This window comes from Cydia fagiglandana, chromosome 6, assembly GCF_963556715.1.
Source record: "Cydia fagiglandana chromosome 6, ilCydFagi1.1, whole genome shotgun sequence".
Taxonomy (NCBI): Eukaryota; Metazoa; Arthropoda; class Insecta; order Lepidoptera; family Tortricidae; genus Cydia; species Cydia fagiglandana.
Genome location: NC_085937.1, coordinates 704022 through 724801, shown reverse-complemented (window position 1 = coordinate 724801; position 20780 = coordinate 704022). Strand labels below are relative to the sequence as shown.

At 38.2% G+C, this 20780-nt stretch overlaps 2 protein-coding genes and 1 long non-coding RNA gene across 4 annotated transcripts; 2 read left to right on the top strand and 1 right to left on the bottom strand.

Annotated features, from left to right (window-relative positions):
- Nucleotides 1-515: 515 nt before the first annotated feature.
- LOC134664897 (E3 ubiquitin-protein ligase rififylin) lies at nt 516-9245 on the top strand. The gene is made up of 7 exons (XM_063521608.1): nt 516-987; nt 1617-1811; nt 2195-2281; nt 3340-3498; nt 4145-4432; nt 5043-5225; nt 5683-9245. The coding sequence occupies exons 1-7, from the start codon at nt 726-728 to the stop codon at nt 5856-5858; spliced, it is 1350 nt and encodes a 449-aa protein (XP_063377678.1). The 5' UTR covers nt 516-725; the 3' UTR covers nt 5859-9245.
- Nucleotides 9246-9251: 6 nt separating this feature from the next.
- Nucleotides 9252-13574, top strand: LOC134664898 (uncharacterized). The gene is made up of 2 exons (XR_010098320.1): nt 9252-12150; nt 12389-13574. It is a non-coding gene; the product is annotated as an uncharacterized LOC134664898 (long non-coding RNA).
- Nucleotides 13575-13807: 233 nt separating this feature from the next.
- On the bottom strand, nt 13808-20499 carry LOC134664890 (protein CNPPD1). Of its 2 annotated transcripts, XM_063521601.1 has the most exons (7): nt 20467-20499; nt 20311-20382; nt 19839-19935; nt 18032-18237; nt 16629-16757; nt 15755-15884; nt 13808-15411 (listed from the first exon to the last, which is right to left on the bottom strand). In XM_063521601.1, the coding sequence occupies exons 2-7, from the start codon at nt 20359-20361 to the stop codon at nt 14921-14923; spliced, it is 1104 nt and encodes a 367-aa protein (XP_063377671.1). In that variant the 5' UTR covers nt 20362-20382; nt 20467-20499; the 3' UTR covers nt 13808-14920. The 2 variants fall into 2 exon arrangements, with proteins under 2 accessions (XP_063377671.1, XP_063377670.1); XM_063521600.1 differs by lacking the exon at nt 20467-20499 and having other exon boundaries at nt 20311-20460.
- Between the last annotated feature and the right edge of the window lie 281 nt (nt 20500-20780).

The following is a 20780-nucleotide window of genomic DNA, read 5'->3' as shown; positions in this document are numbered from 1 at the left end:
CACATAGGGTTGTCATTTGATTTAAGGCGTATCCAGATTAGTCAATTTTTCGCCAATCTGATTCAATTGCCCGATCGAATCAGTAGGTACGGAGGCAAAATTCATTCAAACGCCGAATTCAACCGCCGATAATGACCGATATTACCCATAAAATGAGGTGCGGACGCAAAAATACCAATTTGTAAGGTCAGTATTTTCATTCTGGGGCATTTTTTCAATTTAGAGGGCTCTATTATCATTACCACCATAAATCTAAAATTGGAGATTGACGCCAGTTTCATTTCTGATCAAATCGACCGATTAGGTCAGTCCCGTCTGGATATCACTTAACTCTACACGACTGTCAACCATGCTTCCAGCATCATTCCAGCTTGATTCCAGCTGTCCTAATCGATGTAGAGCCCCTAAGTTTCTTTTTTTCATTATAATTATTATTCTGAACGCATTCATACAATGCGCTCCTGTACACGCAGAGGAAAGTACAAGAGACTCAACAGTGCTGCTGTTGTCAACAAAGCGACGTCTATAATTAATATTCGTGTAACGAAACGCAACCTTCCATGATGGCAGATGTTGTGTGAATGTTTATTTTTTTTATATAAAATTATCAAATGCCCTTTCAAATCTTGAAGAAAACCGTAAATAGCTTATCTAAAACTCTGGTCATGAAACTGTGATAATTAGAAACGTATCGGTAGTGGAGCGCGAGCTATTGAGCATGTCAAATGATAGTGCGAGGACGCGGTAGTAAGATGCCGTGCGAGAGTTGTGCGGTGCAATTCAGCGTGTTCCGCCGCAAGCGGGCATGTTCGGAGTGCGAGCGGTACTACTGCGCGGGCTGCCTGCGGCGCGGCGGCGGCGCCATGTGCGCTCCTTGCCGGGCGCTCTCGACGCGCCCGCTGGCGCGACCAGCCATAGCTCATCTCAAGGTCCGGGACCTGCAGTGCTTCTTGCAGCGCCAGAACGTGTCCACTCGCGGTTGCGTCGGTGAGTACCCTGACAAAACTTGGTGCGGCAGCTTGCGGGTAAGTCTTCTAGAAAACTCGCTAAAGATAGGCAGTTCGACGTCATGTTTACATCACGCTTTTGACATGTTGGGAAAACCCCTTAGGCATAATGCATAATTCTAAGAATAACAAATAAGAGATCTATAAATATTTTGGCTGTATGCGAATAATATATACAATGTCTACTTCTATGTAAAATGTCATTTATATATTCTGTATGCTTTGTGAGAGCTGATAAGAATATAATCATTATCTTGTTAATAATTTAAATATGATACCAACCTCAGTACTTATGTTTGCTGTCCAAATAAACAAAACTAAAAATTAAAGTGGTATCATCATACTCAAATAGAAATAACAAATGATGACAATTTTTCGTCTTTTGTTTGGGCAATGGCCCAAACAAAAAAAATAAAAATAAAAATGGTCTTTTAACAATACCTGTATACAGCAAAACTGATTATAGTCGATACCGACTGATGGCAGTTCAAAACAGAACAAAAAAAAAATTGTCTTTTAAGATCACAACAAAGTTAAGCAACAATTTGAAAACCGAACCAAAAACTGGAAATACCGGTTGCAACGCCTGATCAACTGTTCATGTTTCAGAAAAAGAAGAGTTAGTATCACTCTGCGTGTCACACGTGAACAGCACGGCGTACAGAAGGCGGGCGCCCCGCGCGGAGCCCTTCCCGTCCCTCAAGGGCATCACCAGCAACATCAACAACTTCATCAACTCCACCTTTGACCTGCGACCACCACCGAGACCACAGCAACAGAGGCCACAGCCTAACACCAATGGAGGTAAAATTAGAACAGACTAAAATAATGATTTGACTTATGTCTACTATGTTTATGCACACTCGTAACAGCAGTGTGGAATAGTATTCTGGGGAAACATTAAGCTGTGCAACTATTTAAACTGCAAAAATTTTTAAACTAAATTAATAGCATATCTAAAGTTTCAATTGGGATGCAACATTATTGTTTGTAATAATGTTTTTTTTTTTTATGTAGGTAGCTCGTAGCTGCTGTTCCTTAACCCACCAACAGCACGGCAGCTGACGTCCACGAGGGTTCATTACACATCACTCTTAACCGCTTTTCGAATTAATACCTGGGATGCGATAACTAACGAAGCACCTTGCCTTATTACCAGATTTATAATTTAATAAATATTGTTGCAGGCGGGTGCTACAACGCGGCACACCAGCACGCGCAGAACCCTACCCCCGCACAAGCGCCGCGGCACGAACGCTTTACTCCCACACCAGGTCAGTGACCTTTGCTATTGACTGAGATTATATTATCAAAGTGAGGCAAAGTCTTTGTGGCAATTACGGCCCGGTTTAATGTTTGTATAAAAAAAACTATAGATATGCTAAACCGACTAAACAAGTAAACTATTGACTAAAGAAACACCTTGTTTAATCTTAGACAGCTAAGGCACTTTTAAATTTGCGGGTTTTTTACACCATTGTTTTATTAGACTATAGGTTGAGAAAAAAAAGAATAAGTATTCTTCGGTAGAGTTCCGGGAAAGCCTAGTTGCTTTTATTACGGATATTAAAAATATGAGTAACTGACTATGTGGATACTAGGTATATTATAGTATAAAAATAAATCGCGTTATTATGTCATTCATGATATTTGATAACTGTATCGGTATGATACAGTTTACTGTAAAGATGATTTGAAATTATAGATAAGATATTTGTTTTTGATTGAATGTTTTATCTATCATTGTAAACATGCAAATAAAAGACTAAAGTCAAGCTAACTAAATATTATGGGTCAGTTACGGAATTTTTGCCTTTACCTTTATGTACGAAATTCACTGTATCTTTACCATTAATTGTCATATTGGTATCGCCATTTTGTATTTCACGTCTTGTAGATTACGTTACGTTAACTATACCGCTAAACGAAGACTTACGGCACAGAATAAATAATAGTACTAGGTACAGAAGACTCACTCTCTAACAAAACGCGTCTGTCACGATCAGCACAGATATGGCCGCTAGGTGGCGACAGCGCCACGCGCGGCTTATGGCAAACCCCAAAATTGGGGTCGAACGGATGGACTTTTAGCTACCTGTAGCAAAGCGACGAAATCGCGGAGTCAGCCACGCCTGCTTACGGTGAGATCATACGTTGGGCTAACCAGCAGAGTTAGGTATGGGGAACACCTAGCAGGTCTGTGACGTGGATAATATTTATGGTAACATTTGTCTCATTTAATCGCGACGTTTATTTTCGCACTTGGTTATCGTCATCCATTTTTCGCTTCATTCGGGGTATATGTTGCTTATTGTGTTGTATATGAACGCAGGCGGTCAGGAGCGCATCTCCGTACCAGTGCCACCGGCAACTACTCCTGGGGCCGCGGCTGAGACCGCTCATGTGGACACGGCAGACTGTCTCGAGGTTGAAGACTTAGATGACTCAGGCTGGGAATTTGTCCGTCGACCCGCCGATCCTCTACCCAATGGTAAGAAACTAACATACCTGGTCGTTTGTACAAACAGCAACACTCTTTATCTGTCCATCGGTGGACCTTATGCCTTTTGTAATAAGGTTTACGAACTGTCAGTTAACAGTGTAGGCGAGGTAGGAGTGCATCTGTACCAGTACCGTCAGCAATTACTCCTGCGGCCGCGGCAGAACTCGCTCATGTGAACAAGGCAGACTGTCTCGAGGTTAAAAACCTTAACGGAAAAATGGGAACTGGTCAGGAGTTTGTCGTAACATAATATATTCGTAAGCAGGAGTGTATGTGCATAACAATAAATCATTAGTTGAAGCTGTATATGTATGTAGACATGCCATACTTCAGGTTCTTATACGGTAAATAAGCACTACTATAGGCTCCTAGCAATACAGAAGAGGCAGGAAAGTAAGTGCATCCATACCAGTACCACCGTTTGATTCGGCGGAGTATCTGAAACATATTGTAAACAGCAGATTGTTACTATGGTAATATGTTTGTTTGATAACATTGTTTTATGTCCCGGGTTCCATTATCTATGTATACTGATGGTTTTGGGTTTTGACGAAGTTTTGTTGTCACACTTGAAGTTTGGTTTGGAAAATCTAGTCTATGTAACATAAAAATTTATTAAAAAATATATCCTCAGATTCGGAAGTGCTCCTCGCATCCCCGGGCGCCTTCTCCGGCCCCGCCACTCCTCTCCGAGCAGCTTCATCGCTAGAACTCCGTTCCCCGTCCGCCACCTCGCGCGACGCCGACAGCACGTCGCTACAGGACGAGCCGATAGAACGGACACAGAGACCACCCTCCCCACCACTCGCGTCTCCTCCAAGGAGAGCCCCGTCTCCTCCACAAAGAGATAATTCGACACCGCAGACACCGACACACTTAGTACCGCCGAAGCAAGATGGGAATGAGTCCGACTCTAACACAGGTAATTCAATGAGAATATGATTGTTTGACCCTTTAATCCCGATAATGCGTCGCTAATGTCGCTAATGTATAAGACGAGCTACAACGGACACAAAGCTGAGAGAAGATAGGTATAGCCATAAGGATTTCACACATCTATTCACGCTATAATATGTGAAAGGGATTTGTTAGATGCAATTTCCGATAATTTATATTTTGTGTACAATTCGAACGTTCATCTAGACGCTACAATCAAAATTTTCTTAGATAAATTATGAACGCTTCGAGTTAACAGTGATCGTAAATTATAAAGATGTATTTCTGACTATTTTCTTTATACAAGAGGAGATATTATTTTATACTTAGCAACCACTTACGTTTCACCGAAGGAAATCACTGTAAAAAAACCTACACCTGCGAATAAAACCAAAGTTGTGTACAAAATTTCCAATCCAATAATTTCGCTCGCCTGTTAAAATAAAATCAAAAATTAAATTATCATTTATTTCGACCATCTGGGGTCATACAAATAAACACAACAAAATAATACTTATGTAATATTAAGATTATTCGTTTTTTACAAGTTGGCACATCTATTTCACTTATTTCCACATTAAATATAATATTTCCAGGCGGATCTCAGACAATAACCCTCGACGACCTGAAAGAGCTATCAGCGCTGGACGCCCTAACCGTCCGTCAGCTCAAGGAGCTGCTCGTCCGGAACCGCGTCGAGTTCCGCGGCTGCGTCGAGCGACAGGAACTACTAGTGCGTGCACAGCGGCTATGGCAGGACCATGCGAGATATAAAGACGGTAAGATAACTTGACAGTTGATAACATTTGAAGACAAACGGTTTGTCGGCCCTAGACAGTCTAAAGGCCATAAAAGGAGACGCACACCCGAGTGTGCACGTTGTGAAGTTGACCGCCATAAATTGGTTACTACGGTGTGCGGTCCGTGACCTTTGAACCTCTCAGGTACAGTCAACAACTGACCTATGAATACAGGCAAAGTGTCAAAAATATGTATACAGTACTTTATTGCCTGTACATTAAGGTCGTGTATGCATATATTTGGCACTTTGCCTGTATTCATAGCTCTGTTGTTGACTGTACATAAGGGGCATACTCATTTGCGGTTGTAAGTTAGTTGCCCGCGCTCAAGGTTGCCCTTTAGCAATTAGTAGCAATCTAACACGCGATTCGCCGCCGCGGTAATTGTGTATGCGTATGAGCCCTTTGTATTAAAGTGCTAATTGTTTGTTGACAGAACTAGAAGCGCTCCCGCTAGAAGAGTGCTGCAAGATCTGCATGGCGGCGCCGCTGGAGTGCGTGCTGCTGGAGTGCGGGCACATCGCCGCGTGCACGCGCTGCGCCAAGCAGCTCGCCGAGTGCCCCATCTGCCGGCAGTACGTCGTGCGCGCCGTGCGCTTCTTCCGCTCCTGAATGTCGCTACGGAACGACGCGTCCTGAACGTCACGTCTGGTATGACAACATACAATCGGGACGTTTTATCGGGAACATCGTTTCCAAAACGTGACGTGACGGAATGGGACGTCCACAATGTCGCTTCCGGAATGACACATCCGGAACATCACTTCCGCCGCGTTACAACCGGAACGTGATGTCCAAATCGCCGTACGGAACATATATTATCAATTACGTCACTTCTGGAATGTGACGTCCAGAACGACACGCTCCTAAGCGTCACGGCCTGATATTTTCATTCTAAGCGTCACTCACTATGATAATACTTAGGTATATGCCTGAACATCAATAAACAATCAGTAGTCATTTTCTAGGTTTTTGGGAAGGTATGCAATCCGCGCCTACCCAAAATATAGACTTTAAAAATGGATTTTTGAGGTTAAAAATAACAAAAGTGGCGTAAGATATGACAGCTTATATGATCGTTTATACTCATATACTATGTTTCGTCTTAAAAACAATTGAACCTGACATGTGTTCGGAACATCATCTATTTACGTTATAATTCTAGGGACAGAAATGTCTTGCCATTAGCTATATGTTTAAAAGCGTAGTAGCTTCGGAATTAAATAGTGAAATGTGATAGATCAGGGGCTTTTTATTCAATTTTTTATGCTAAAATAATCTTATCTAATTTCAATTCAATTTATTCAATCAAACAAATCAATTCAAATTGTCTTTGAATATTTCGTAAGTCCTCGAGTCTGAGGGATCTACATCGCCTGCCAAAACACGACCCTGGGGTTTTAAGTTTAGAAATCAATTATAAATATCATTCATTGCTGACCTGATATCTCATCGTGGGACTCAAGGCTTTAAATTGCTACTTAAAATCCAGAGTGACCGAATATTTAACATGCAATTATAGTACTTATCACACGGCCCTGCACCAGCGGGCGCAGCATGGTTCCATTTTTATCGCCTGTCACCTTGGCACTTGGCATCAAAATGCGACCGTACTACCGCCGCAGAATTGTATAAAACATTCCTTCTTGCTGTTAGTTATGTAGCGGTAACCGCGTAGGTTCCAATAAAACAAAAAAAGTGTTCCGTGAACAAAGTTTTGTACGGAACACTAAAAAGTATGTGTATGTGTCAGCTCCGACTTCATTGCACTCCTTTCGCACGATTACAAAATACATTATAGAATTGTGATATTAAGAACCATTCTATGAGAATTTCTGTTGGAATTTCAGACGTAAAACTCAGCAAATTGGAAGTTGCTATTCGTTAACATTGAAAGTGTTTCCATGCAGCCGTTGCTAGGGGACGCAAAAGATAAGTTGCGCACAAAACATAACGTAACGCGTAACGTAATGTAACGTTTGATTTTACTCCCCATAAATATTCATACCCCGGGTTTATTTATGGAAATCGATTCTTAAAGAGTAAACTCCAAACATGTACCATCAATGACACAGTTAACTATTTGGGAATCTTATTTCATCGTATCAAAGCCTACATATGGTCAGTTGTGTTGCTGTTAATATAATTATGATATCTCATACGTTCCGATTCACTTTTCTAACTATGAATTATAAAATTTTAATCGTTATTTTATTACTGTAAGTACGCGATTGTACATAGGGTACGTAAGAAATTGTTAATAAGTATCATAAAATGAAATAAACATAGTTCACACGATTAATGACCAAAAAAATGGAAATAGTTATTTAGTGCCGATTTAGTCCTGATTCCAATAGGATAACGGTTGTAAATAATACATTATACTCGTATGAATTATAAATCCATACTTAAATGTTATTTATATAATAAGCGATGTTTAAATCTATAGTTAGTTATATGCGACTCAGCTAGCGAAAACAACTATATAGGTATATTATTATTTTAAAAGAGCTGAATTTTTTAAAGACAAGTTATGGTTATAATTCCGACTGCATTCCGTTTAAAGAAGAAGTCCAATAGGTCGTATAAATTAATTACAATTTATAAGTTATAACAAGTTACTCCAAACAGAAATAAAAATAAATAGCTGATAGTTGCGTTAACCTCCTTAGGCCTAGTCATACAAGAAAAAAAAAACCGATTTGCCGTGAAATTTGAGTTATAGTGTAGGAAATAAGAGTTGATATCACTATATAAATTGAATGAGATAAAACAAATGCAACTCTATTCCGATTGAAAATTATTAAAACTTCATCGAACTTAATGTGTAAGTACGGTCGAAAGTTTCAATTTGTTACCCATTTTGTACCTTTTGACAGTAAGTAGTATGAGGTCTCTAGCGACGTTCATATTGATTGTCATCGTAACAAGGTACGAAACGGGTCATAAATTAAAACTTTGGACTGTACTATAGGTAGGACCGTGGGCCTTACGAAGTTAAGATCAGTTTATACGCATTATCATTATGTAATTTCTACTACGCAAATATTTTAAATACAAATAATATTACCATCACCCACATCTGCCATCTAAAATGAATTTAAACTCACATACAATGATGTTTTTTATGATATACTCATTTATCAATCTGCTATTTGTACATAACTTATAACTTTATTTTTGTGGTCGCCATTGAGGCGCACTTAGCCAATGAGAGACCTTGGGCTAGAAGTAATTATTTTTTATTACTACTATTATATTTAGCTTGTTGTAAAATTGGAAATACTGTTCACTTTTCATTTCGCTCATGTATTGTTGCAAAAGTTCCCACGTAACTGTAACTGAACAAATGAATGGTCTAAATTGTAAATATGTACTTATATGTTTGCTTATTTATCTATTTATATTTTGAACGTTCACGCTTAGCTACTTGTTATTTTAGTGCTTCAAAGTTTCGCTAGAAATTTAGTTTTGAGTATGACTGCGATGAGTTTTAAAATGTAAGTATACGTTCATTCGTTTTCGTAAAATAGTGCATACTTTCTTCAAAATTCAGATTTTCTTGGGATTTTTCTACTCATAGTAAAATGTCCCAAATATGTAGCATGTGCTATGAATAATTTGAAACATGTGATGGTTATTCTTATTATAGTTATTTTTATAGGATTCCAAAATTATTTGTTTTATTTTTACTCGTTCGCTTGAATCCATTCTATTAGTGAGTTCATGGTATAAATTGTTATTTAGGTTTAAATTTAATGTACACAAGGTTAAGGACAAAAAAATCGTATTAAACATTATTTCAAAATGTAATTAATTTGTGTTGATTCATTGCAATTTGTAATTAAAATATATGAGATGGAAACTTTCGTCCAGTCTATGTTATCTATACTTATCATGAAATAAACGCGACGCGACGGTGATTGGCCCACTGTACGGTTACCATCAGTTTGGCACTGACATAAACGCCGTCGAGAACGTAATTTACTTTCTATACATCCCGTTTGCACTAATATGCGAGTGCGAGCGAGATGTATAGAAAGTAAATTACGTTCTCGACGGCGTTTATGTCAGTGACAAACTGATGGTAACCGTACTGATCGCATAATGAGATTGAAAGGTTTTTGTCCTGACATATCTTTATGCGTTCACCATACATAACTATATACACTTACATTGGTATACCTACAAACAAATTGTGTTTGTTGATTTAATTTATTAGTATTTGATATTGGTCTTACAGGTATCATAGACGGTCGTATCATTATTTGTGCTCAAAGTGTTCTAAATTTAGCAGGTATTTGTTTATTAGTAAATAATATTAAAAGTAGTAACCTGTTTTGAATTACCTATATGTGTAGTCACGTCACAAAATTAATCGTCGAAGTAAAAGATCCGTACATTCTGTATTTGATTGGAAATACATGAAAAAATGTGTATACTTATTTCTTTCGTGATGGACTAAATATTTGTATAAAAAATTCAGTGTCCATTTAGAAAAGGCACCTACAATTTTATTTAATATCTTGCACAACGAAGCGCCTAAATATATTGTGTAAGATATTTTCGCGGTATTCATTTTGCAAGATATTAGGTAACAGTATAAAATAAAATATAAACAAACTACGTTGTTTACACTTCCACTTAATTTTACTAAATAATATTTTCACGTTTAGCAATAATCTAATGTTTCTGTATTTAATCTTTCGACTTTGACGTCTATGAAAAGTTATTCAAAGTAAAGAAAGGACGCTTACCACGAGAAATTGCGAACATTGACCCGACTGTTCCTATCTCTGTCGTACGCGATTAATTACATTGCTGTCGTCCCGTCCATGATGCCGGCGGTCAATTACATTGTGCAAGCGCGACTGCAATACTTGTGTTAAGCGTCCTTTTTTTCAATATGGTTTCACAAAATTTTATAAATACCACTAATACCAGCAATATAGAAAACTGTTCCAAACAAATTGTTTCAGCTCATTATATTTGAATATAATAAGTTTTGTATGTAAGCTAGCCAGAATTCGACAATAATGCTAGTTTTTACAAATAGTTGACATATAGTTTGTTTTTTTTTAGCATTAGAAAGAACTTGCAAGAAGGTAAGCGATCTTGACATATATATTTAATTGAAAAGCGCTTTTTAAAAATCAATAACTATTACTTATGAAAGTAGAAGAATATAAATGATCGTATTAGATTCAGATTCATAATTCAAAAATGTGTTTTTCATTTAAAAGATACATCAAGAGTTTACCTTATTTCTAATGCTATAAAAACGAACTATAAATGTGACATTTGGAACCTGAAACACCAGAACTTAAAGTTTGCAGTCTTCCATCACTTTGTTTAGACAATAATAGCATATGACCAGCGTGTCGCATACAGAAACAGATTTCTTATTCCATAGACACGCAGAATAGTTAGGCCAACTAAACGAAACGAGGTAAATAATGTAAATAATCTGACCATTACCAGGCGTGGCTCACTCCGCGATTTCGTCGCTTTGCTACAGGTAGCTAAAAATACATCTGTTCGACCCCAGTTTTGGGGTTTGCCATAAGCCGCGCGTGGCGCTGTCGCCACCTAGCGGCCATATCTGTGCTGATCGTGACAGACGCGTTTTGTTAGAGAGTGAGTCTTCTGTACCTAGTACTATTATTTATTCTGTGCCATTACTGAGTTACATTGCTTGACGAAAGCTGTTGTTGCGTGTTTCGTACTACAGCCGACGTCAAAGATATGTTTACAATTTTTGCCTTATCACAAAGGGGTAAGGTGCAAAAAAGTGTAACCATATCTTTGACGTCGACTGTACCATCGCCCACACATCTGTACATCGGTGGACCTTATGCCTTCTGTAATAAGATCCAAGATCCACCGATGTACATTTAGGAGTGTTGCTGTTTATACATACAAGGAAGATGTCACAGAACTAACAGATGATATCAACATTTGAGCCGCTGCTTTGTGAACAAGCTGTCTCTGTTGACGTGATGATGTAGTGTTTAGTAGCTATGGCTAACATATGTATATAGATGGCGTTATTCATAAACGAAAACAGAAGAGGAAAGATGCTTGGTCACCTGCTACGACACGACGAATTTATCAAAAATATCATTGAAGGGAAAGTTGAGGCAACAAGACGGAGGGGGAGACCAAGGAGAACGTACATAGATCAAGTAAAGGAAAAGCTCAACGTCGTGTCGTATCAGGCTGTCAAGGAGAAGGCAGAGGACCGACATACATGGAAATCGCTCCACCGACAAGAGTCTAACTCTTAAATGAATGATGATGATTCATAAACGCATTACAAATTACTGAATTAGGTGTAACTCGTTTGTCTTTATCTGTCATTTTAACTTATGTATTTATCAGAAAGGGATAAAACATAATTTAAGTAATTCAGAGTCGTAAAGTTTTATAAATAAGGGGAAAATTCGAATCCCTAAAAGGTTGTTAACATTAGTCATCTCGTTTCGTTGGACTGCTATATACTAGCTTGCGTTATTACTTACCATCGTCGACACTTTTCACTGGCAAAGTAAACCTTATTGCAATGTCATAAGGTCCACCGATTAAGAGTGATATCGTTAGAAGCTCCACATGTGTTCCAATCCTCCGGTTAATAAGTTTGTCGCTAGTTTGGTAGAGCATTCACTGTTGTAACATTACGGCTTCGGCTGTAGAATGAACTACATTCCGAGATTATCTCTGACTACAGTACCTATGGCGTGTTTTAAATAAACTGTGCACAGGTTGTTAACCGCCACAGACGTCATCTGACGCGCGCGGCTACACTCCAATATCAACCTTCGTGCATTCCGATAAGGTTCATGTTGACGCGTCACACATGATAGGACGACGCATTTGACATCATGAAGTAACCGTTCAACATACAGTGGCGTAACTAGGGGGGGGTTGGAGGGGGCACGTGCCCCGGGCGCCGTCCTACGGGGGGCGCCAAAATGGGCAAAATACTACCTCTCCGCCTTGCCAAAGGCACAGCAGGGATACTTTCGTCAGTCGTATTTACCACCACTGTGAAGTGTGAAATGCGGATGGTAATCTGGCCCTCCTGCAAATTTGGTGCCTGCCCCGGGCGCCATATCCTCTAGCTACGCCACTGTCAACATAAGACAAACTTTTTGCTTGTTGCCATCAATAAAAATATTTTGTAACTGATAACACGTGACGTAATGTTAAAACAGTGTTAGTAATGTTAGTGCGTATCATGATAGTTTGATTAGGCATTCGTTAGATCGCTAGCAACCACAGGGCTGTGTTGTTATTAGGTACTCGTAATTATGTTCTTTCGTAGCATGTTGTATAGATTTTATAACACGGACATAAAGATATTCACATTGTAATTACACTTAATATAGCAATAGTTACATGACATACATAATTACCTTCTCAAACTACCTGCCACATATATACATATATATATATATCAATAAATGAGTGGAAGTAGATAGATTTGTTACATCTTTTGAAGTTAGGTCACGCTCGCTCGTTCCTAATTCCCTATACGAGTAAATGCATCTACAATGGGAATCTAGTACTGAATAGAAAAAGTCGTACGCTCGAACTTATTTATTAGGAACTATCTTTGAGTGTCTTAGCGCCCAAGTGTGTGAATCGTGAGCCCTATAAATATCGCTCAATAAATTACATATTTGTCCTCTAGCCGCCCAGTGTCCTATAAAAAGTTCTCCCTTTTCATACTACTTTGTATTTTTAGTTTTAGAAATCAAAATTGCATATTTGTCTTAGCAAGTAGTAGACGGTATGGCGGCAGTTTTAGTGAAAATATATTCTGCATATTTACTCCTTGTATTAGTGTATAAAATTGAACTACTGTGTATATTTACGGTAAAATATTTCCTCTTTCGAAATACATAAATGTACTTACAAATCTATATATATTTTTTAAAACCTATGTTATGAAATTTAAGTAGACATACCAAAATCATTGTTCAAGTATTTCAAATCACTTCGGAAAAAGCATATTCTACCGCATACTACACTTTTTTCGTGTACATAATAGTCATTTGGTATTTTTGTATGTAGTAAAGTATAAATAGCGTGGGCGATGTAAGCAAAGTAGTTTTATATCGCGCGTAGTTTAGTTAAATGTAACCGATGTACATACCAATGAATTCCGTGTTAAATTTATTTTATTGTGACACCTAAATTGTTGTATGGACCGAGTCTTGATATTCTTAATGGTTATTCGTGAAAATGTTATAAAAATCGAGACAGCGCTCAGTGTTCGCATATAAGTAAATGATATGCTTCAATAAAATACATGGTGAAGCCTCATATAGTTGTTTTATTTTAGTTATATGTAAGGGTCTATTTGATTTTCTACCTTAACATAAACAGGATAAAGTTCATATTTTAATAAAAATACACCAGCCGCGAGTATCATTTTTGTAAGGCTTTACAATTATTACAATATGGTGCGAAATCAAACTGCATACGTTTGCATAGCAGTTGTCACAGACTAGAGAAGTTTTTATTATTTTTCGCTTGGAAATAATAAAGGAAACAGCTTATATTGCAGAAGTAGTTTATTTTTTAGTTTGCAGTTACACCACCAAGAACGACATACAAAAATATTACGTTTTATTTACAATTTGACAAGATTATCTACAATCTCAAAAACCCTTCTTACAAAATATCTAATGCAATTTGGTAACTAATGAAACGGACACAATATTACGATTACTTAGCAACTTTATGTTTGTATTTATTTTATGTAATCACAAAGAGCCGAATTTTGCACATTTGGCAACCCTAGACAGCCGTAGAACCTATACGTTAGAAAGGGACAGCTACATTCGTGACCTTCAGCTGTCAAACATTAGTTTTGTCAAACAGTGAGTGTACTGTACGCAGTATCTGTCATAAGCTAATTCGATTCATGTGAGTTTTCATGAGATTTGTACCAATATTTTCATAGACTTCTAACGTCAAAACTTGTAAATTGATCAATCTATACATTAGCTATGTATGAGATATGGGTATCAACATTAATCGCATTCTTTCTGAACACGACCTAATAGTGTATTAACAAATACGGGCCACGTCATAGTCTAATAAAACATGGTCTTCTCTTCCCAGCGTGACACAAGCCTACGTCACAATAACATTGCCACTTTGTATAGCGCTATTGCATACTATTATAGGTATAGCGCTGTCGCATGATGACGTAGGCTTGTGTCGTTGTGTCAGTCACGTTGTCGGAAGAGAGTACCAGGCGGAGTATATTATTATACCATGGGGCGACGTCAAACGTAAACGGAGGCTCACACAGACAAACTAAAATTAAACCGAAAACAATTATTGCTTTGTTCAACAACGAAAATAAGCTATTGAGCGATTTCTTATTATAAATAATGTAAAGGACAGAAGCGTGAGCGATTAGTTTGCTCAATCGCAGAAACACGCAAACCTTTTAGACGCCAAGAACGCTTAACGAGCGGTATGACGTACGTTATAAATACAACCTTCATGACTTTATTTAAGTAATGTTAGCGTGTGAATGACATTTTTGTTTCAGACTTGTGGCGTTCAAAAGGTTACTACGGTCACTTTATTTTGGTAAACCAGAAAGAGACAGTAATCATAGTGTTTTCTGTGACTGAGCTTTAAATATTAAAATATTATCGGTCCGATATGACCACAAGACCCCCTAGCTTGCTAAGATTGAGCCATTGGCGCACGCAGCGCGGTTGCATCGCGGGCTGATAACCCGAGCACTCTCTAGATTGAAAAATATATTCATCAGCATATTCGTCCAGCTTTTTCAGCCATTTTTGAAGCGGGTCTACTAAAGAGCTGCGGTACCAAGTGAAATCGGTCTCTATTTTAAACCACGGTTCATGTAAATTGGGGGTATAAACCGGGGGGGCATTTATAGCGGAACGATAGTCGAGCCAGTCGGTGCAGCAGCGAGGCGGGTCAGCAAAGTCGACGGTCGCGTTTAGAGACGGTTCTAGAGTGTGCGGGGTGGACAATAATGTGGCGCGCGTGAGCTGCAGGAGAGGTAGGGTGTATGAGACCAGGAGAGCGGAGGTGACGAGGGCGCTGAGGGCGGCCACGTAGGCGAGGGCTACGGCGGCCGCCGCGGCACCCGCCACCGCCACACCTGCGTCTGGAACAGGAACACCTAGTTCATGCACACGTAAAAAGTGCCACTAGTAAACGTACTTTAGAATTAGGAAAACAGATGTTGAATTCCAATTCATTCACTTTTTTTTATTTCAGCTATCTCGGAATATAAAATCGCACGCACAATGGATAACGCACGATCTTTCTAAACTTTATATAAGTGAAGTGGCCATTCTATGCTTCTTTATTATTGGAGTATAAATCAGCCCTGTGTTTTAAATAAATTATATTTATGTATTAGAAGGTAATATACGGAACCCTAGTCCGTCCGTCTGTGGTTTATTCTATTTAAAAAAAAAAACATAATAAAAAATGTTCATCTTTACCTCCCCCTGCGGCCGCTAAGTCGCTATACGTGAAGAACCCCCGTTCTTTCGCTTGCTTTAACGCCACTTGACTTTCAAGCCAGGATAGGCCCGATTCGAAGCTCTCGTTGTTTACGTATACGTTCCATTCCTGAAAAATATACAATTATATTATTACAGTAGCCCTTTCCTGACCCAAGGAAAATTAACAGAAGGGCAATAGAAAGGTGTACCTACTACAGGCGGAGATCGAGAAGCGAGTATAGCAATCCTCCTAAGGCCCAGCCATACAAATGAAAAATCCAAAATTTGCCACTGAAATTTGAACCTTTAGTGCAGGGAATAGAGTTGATTTTGGTTCTGTTTGAAAATTAAACGAAACAAAACAAATGCGACTCTGTTCCAATTGAATATGATTTAAATTTCATTGAACTGAATAAGTACTATAGGTAGGACATTGGGCCTTAGGAGGCTATGATTGCTATGAACGAATTTGGTGATCCCGGGCAATGTTTTGTTTCCCACCCATCCCCAGGGTGTACAGTTTCTTAAGGCTCAAGTAAACTCTTATCCACACATTACATTTCGTTATACACAGTTGATCGTTAATAGCTTTTTGGACAGCTCCCTCAGACATAGACTAAATGGGTACATACATTTTATGTACTCTGCTTCACTTGCCTCAGTTCATAGCACAAGTCAGATATTAAGCATTTTTGAGTATCTAAATTACCAGTATTCTAGTACAGAGACGCTCTGATATTGTTACGCCGTTTAGGGCTCTAGCTAAATTGGACATTCCATAGCGTAAGTATGAACAACCAATTTAGCTAGGAGTCTAAAACTGACCATCACTGGACCTTACATTTGGAACAAAATTTATAGTCATACTTACAATAGCATTTAGGAAGTCTATCTCGAGCCGCTTGAGGTCCGCGGGTGTGAGCCCGCCGGCGGCCGCCCACTCCGCCACTAACGTCTCTGCGTCCTCGCCGTCGTCTTGAAGGAACTTGTTGCCAACCATCTGTAACACAACATAATCATTGTTACAGCTGATTCTACTCCTATCTTCCTTGCCTGTGGCTAGCTAATAATATTTTTTCTGATTAATCCCTTTGTCCTCCTCGTCTTTATCTAAATAATATTAAGCTAATTTTACGGTTAAACTCACGTGTCACCTAGGCCCTCCGAAACACGTCGCGCGAGTGACTAAAAACACGTGACTTAAACCGTAAAATTAGTTTAATGTTAGTTATGTCTCACGATAGTTTAAATTCGATTAATCTAAAATATCTAAATCATCCTCATTACTAAACTTTTTGGTGGAATGAATAATCCCACCAAAAACATTTTTATGTAAAATGTTGCCAAGACGAAACCATAAGGCTTGCACTGACAAAAAGTTATCAGATCTCTTGTAGAGCCAAGCTTCTAACTCTACAAGCCCTAACTTCACAAATTCTACACCTTATAGTCAAAATATGTGGCTTCTTGCATATGTATATTGGCCTCAATGGAAGACAATGTGTTTAGAATGTTTCAAAGTTGTTTAGATTGTAGAATATGTGTTGAATGGTTGTTTGTTTTTATGTGCTCTAACGAATGTAAAGAACGTTACTGACAGTCTTGGAAAAGGATTTATGGCGTTATTCATAAACGCAGTCAGTAGCGGATTTGCCCTAAGGCCCAGTAGGCCCGGGCCTATAGTTCGTTTTTTTTAGCATTAGAAAGAACTTGCAAGAAGGTAAGCGATTTTGACATGTCTTTTAATTGAAAAACGCTTTTTAAAATTCAAAAACTATTACTGATGAAAGCAGAAGAATATAAATGATCGTATTAGATTCATAATTGTTACATATTTGCCGTAACTTATTTTTAAAATGTGTTTTTCAATTAAAAGACACATCAAGATTGTTTACCTAATTTCTAATGCTAAAAAAAACGAACTATAGGGCGGCAAGATATTTAGAGGCGGCAAATTGTGACAAAAAATTCGCTGATGATAACAAAAAATAACTCAAAATGTAGTCAATATGATGGGTGCTGAGAAAGGGGCGGCTACAGGGCCTGGGGCCTAGGGCGGCAAAGACTCCAAATCCGCCACTAAACGCAGTACAAGCCTTAATTACCTATTAATTGTTGGTCTTAAGCTGTAATTTTGACTTATGTTAATAAGAAAGTCATAAAACATAAATTAACTAATTGATGCTAACCTCTCCAGTATAAGAAAGCCAGCAAAAGTGTACACAGAGACGTGCGTCGTAGACTACACGTACAAGCGACACACAGGACACTCACCAGCGACACGAGGAAGAGGTCAGCGGGCGCGGCGGCGGCGACATACGCGGGGTTGCGGTGTCGCAGCCTCTCCAAGTATAGCAGGGCCAGCACGAGCGCGCACGGGGACACGCGCGCGTCGTACGCGAGCCGCGCGGCCGCGTCGCCGTGTAATCGTCTCAGCGACCGACCCTGCTGTGCGGCCGACCACAACGCGCACGATACCTCTGAAACACAGATAAAAAATGTAAAATTTGTGTTACAAATAAATTGTTATCAATTGCTCATAATTCTGGTCACGGCACCACAATGGTAACAACAAAACAATCTTGAAAATGTAACATACAACTGTGTAATATTGAGCCAGCAATATGTAAACCTTAATACAAAGAAATAAGGTCTTAATAGAGTTAAGTGTGTTGCTGATAGGAACACCTGCAATAATGACCATGAGTATATTCATTGCATTATTATTGTTAGAAGAAAAAAACAATTATGTTTCCTACAAATTGTATACATATACTTGCATCTACTGATGTCAATCACACTGAAAAAATTTACTGTGAGATGTGGGTTTGAATCCCACATTAGCCAAAGTCAATTATGTATCCTGTTTTTCAAATGATAATTGAAATAAAATAATGTTTTATAAACAAATAATAGGAGAACAAAATTTTCCTTCATATTCCTTTAAAGGCCTCCTAGCCTACTCGATAGTGACTCTGAAACAGGAGGTCCTGGGTTTGAATCCTGGTAAGGGCATTTATTTGTGTGTTCTTCACAAATATTTGTTCCAGAGTTATGGATTTTTTCTATGTATGGGGTCATCCATTAATTACGTCACACGAATTTTTAGGTTTTTTGACCCCTCCCCCCTCCTTGTCACACTTGGTCACATTTGGCAAACCCCTCCCCCCTAGTGTGACGTCACATTTTTTCTACAAAATCGCCAAATCGAATTCAGTAAGTACCTAAGTATTATTAATATTTTATCAAAATATTTTTGACGATATAAATATTAGTAATTTTACAACCCAAGACTGCTTAGGAAAGAAAATTAAACGAATAAAAACGATTATCGTTCTAAAAACTTGTTATTTAAATGTACAGTGAATAAAATAATTTAAATAAATTTTCGGTTACTGATGAAGTTAAAGTGACGTCACAAAGTTTGTGTCTCCCCCCTCCCCCATGTCACAATATGTCACATTTTCTTGACCCCCTCCCTCCCCCTAAACGTGTGATGTAATTAATGAATGACCCCTATATAAGTATTTGTATTGATTTTATTGATTTTACAATTTATGTAGGTACTCAACTAACATATTTTAAGCACAGTGTAATGTAAACTAACAGAATATGGGCCCATGGACCTGAATAAAGACTTTCAATTTCCATATCGACGCTTATCATGAATAGTGGCATAAAACAAAATGAAATGCCGTTCGATTTTAAATCTTACCAGTAAAAGATAGAATATTAAATGCAATAGCATTTCATTTTGAGTTGTGCCACTATTCATGATAAGCGTCGATATATATTGTCATCTAGTACCCACAAGCCTTATTTGATTGGGCTGAAACTTCATCTACATTTATTTTGTAAGTTGGGCATCATTGCAATATTTATACTTAAATTTGACACAATTGCATTGTTGTTTATGTTTCTCTACATATATTGTAAATAAACTGTGTGAAACATGCAATAAAGAGTATTGTATTGTAACATCATAAACACAACATTATTGCAACTAAATAAGATCTACTAATAGTCATTTAACTATGTTGCTGTTACTATCTTCATAATAATAATGTTTTCACCAACATACCAGTGACGGGGAGACTCAGACAGGGGTGCAAGGGCAGTTCACCGTAGTAGAGGGTTTTTGTGATGCGGTTCAGAAACTCTTTGTGGTCTCCCATACTCTGTATAGAGCAACTTGTTATTTACACACGAGATCATGTCAATAAAATGTTTAGAAATGAAGAAAACAGTCATGCGATTGTATTTATCAAGTTATTAGCAAATTTGCAGTTAACGCGTCACGCTTCAAGGAAGTTACGACTCGTTTACCGGCGGCGATAATGAAATCAATTTAACACGTTTCAATTATTTTAAAGTACCCACGTAGACGCACCATTACTGCTTTTGTAAACAACCCAGACCTGTCCTGTTTATTATTATCCTGTTTACTACGTTAGTGAAACAGAGGTCAATGATAGAAAACACGTTGCCTGTGCGATTTTGATAAGTACATACAAGGAGCATGAATCGGCCACGATGTGACCTCATTGTCTCACCTTGATCTTGGACCGCGATCCTTCTCGCCTCCTCTTGGATATGTTGGACATAATGTTCTCGCAACTGCTGACCTTAAATGGTTAGAATAAATAGGGTAACAACATGAATCAAACACGTAATATTATGAAAATATGCAGGAAATCAGCGGTACGCACCTACACAACAGAAACAATGATATGTGAATGAAAATGGAATGAATGAATGATTACTATGACATTGATAGCCATGTGACAGATATGCGCAATCCGATTATTGCAAAATGCGTTTAGAAGCAAACTGATGATTAGTTGGAATCGGAACTTAAAATCGTATCGTATCATACTAAATCCCTTTTTTTGAGTCTCACGTTTATACGCTATCCAAAATGTATTAATATAATTAAGCAATGAGTTTTTCGGTTAAAATTCTTTTGTAATTTCTGTTCCAATATACGTTTGAGCATGGATATAAAATATCATTCCTTCATTCA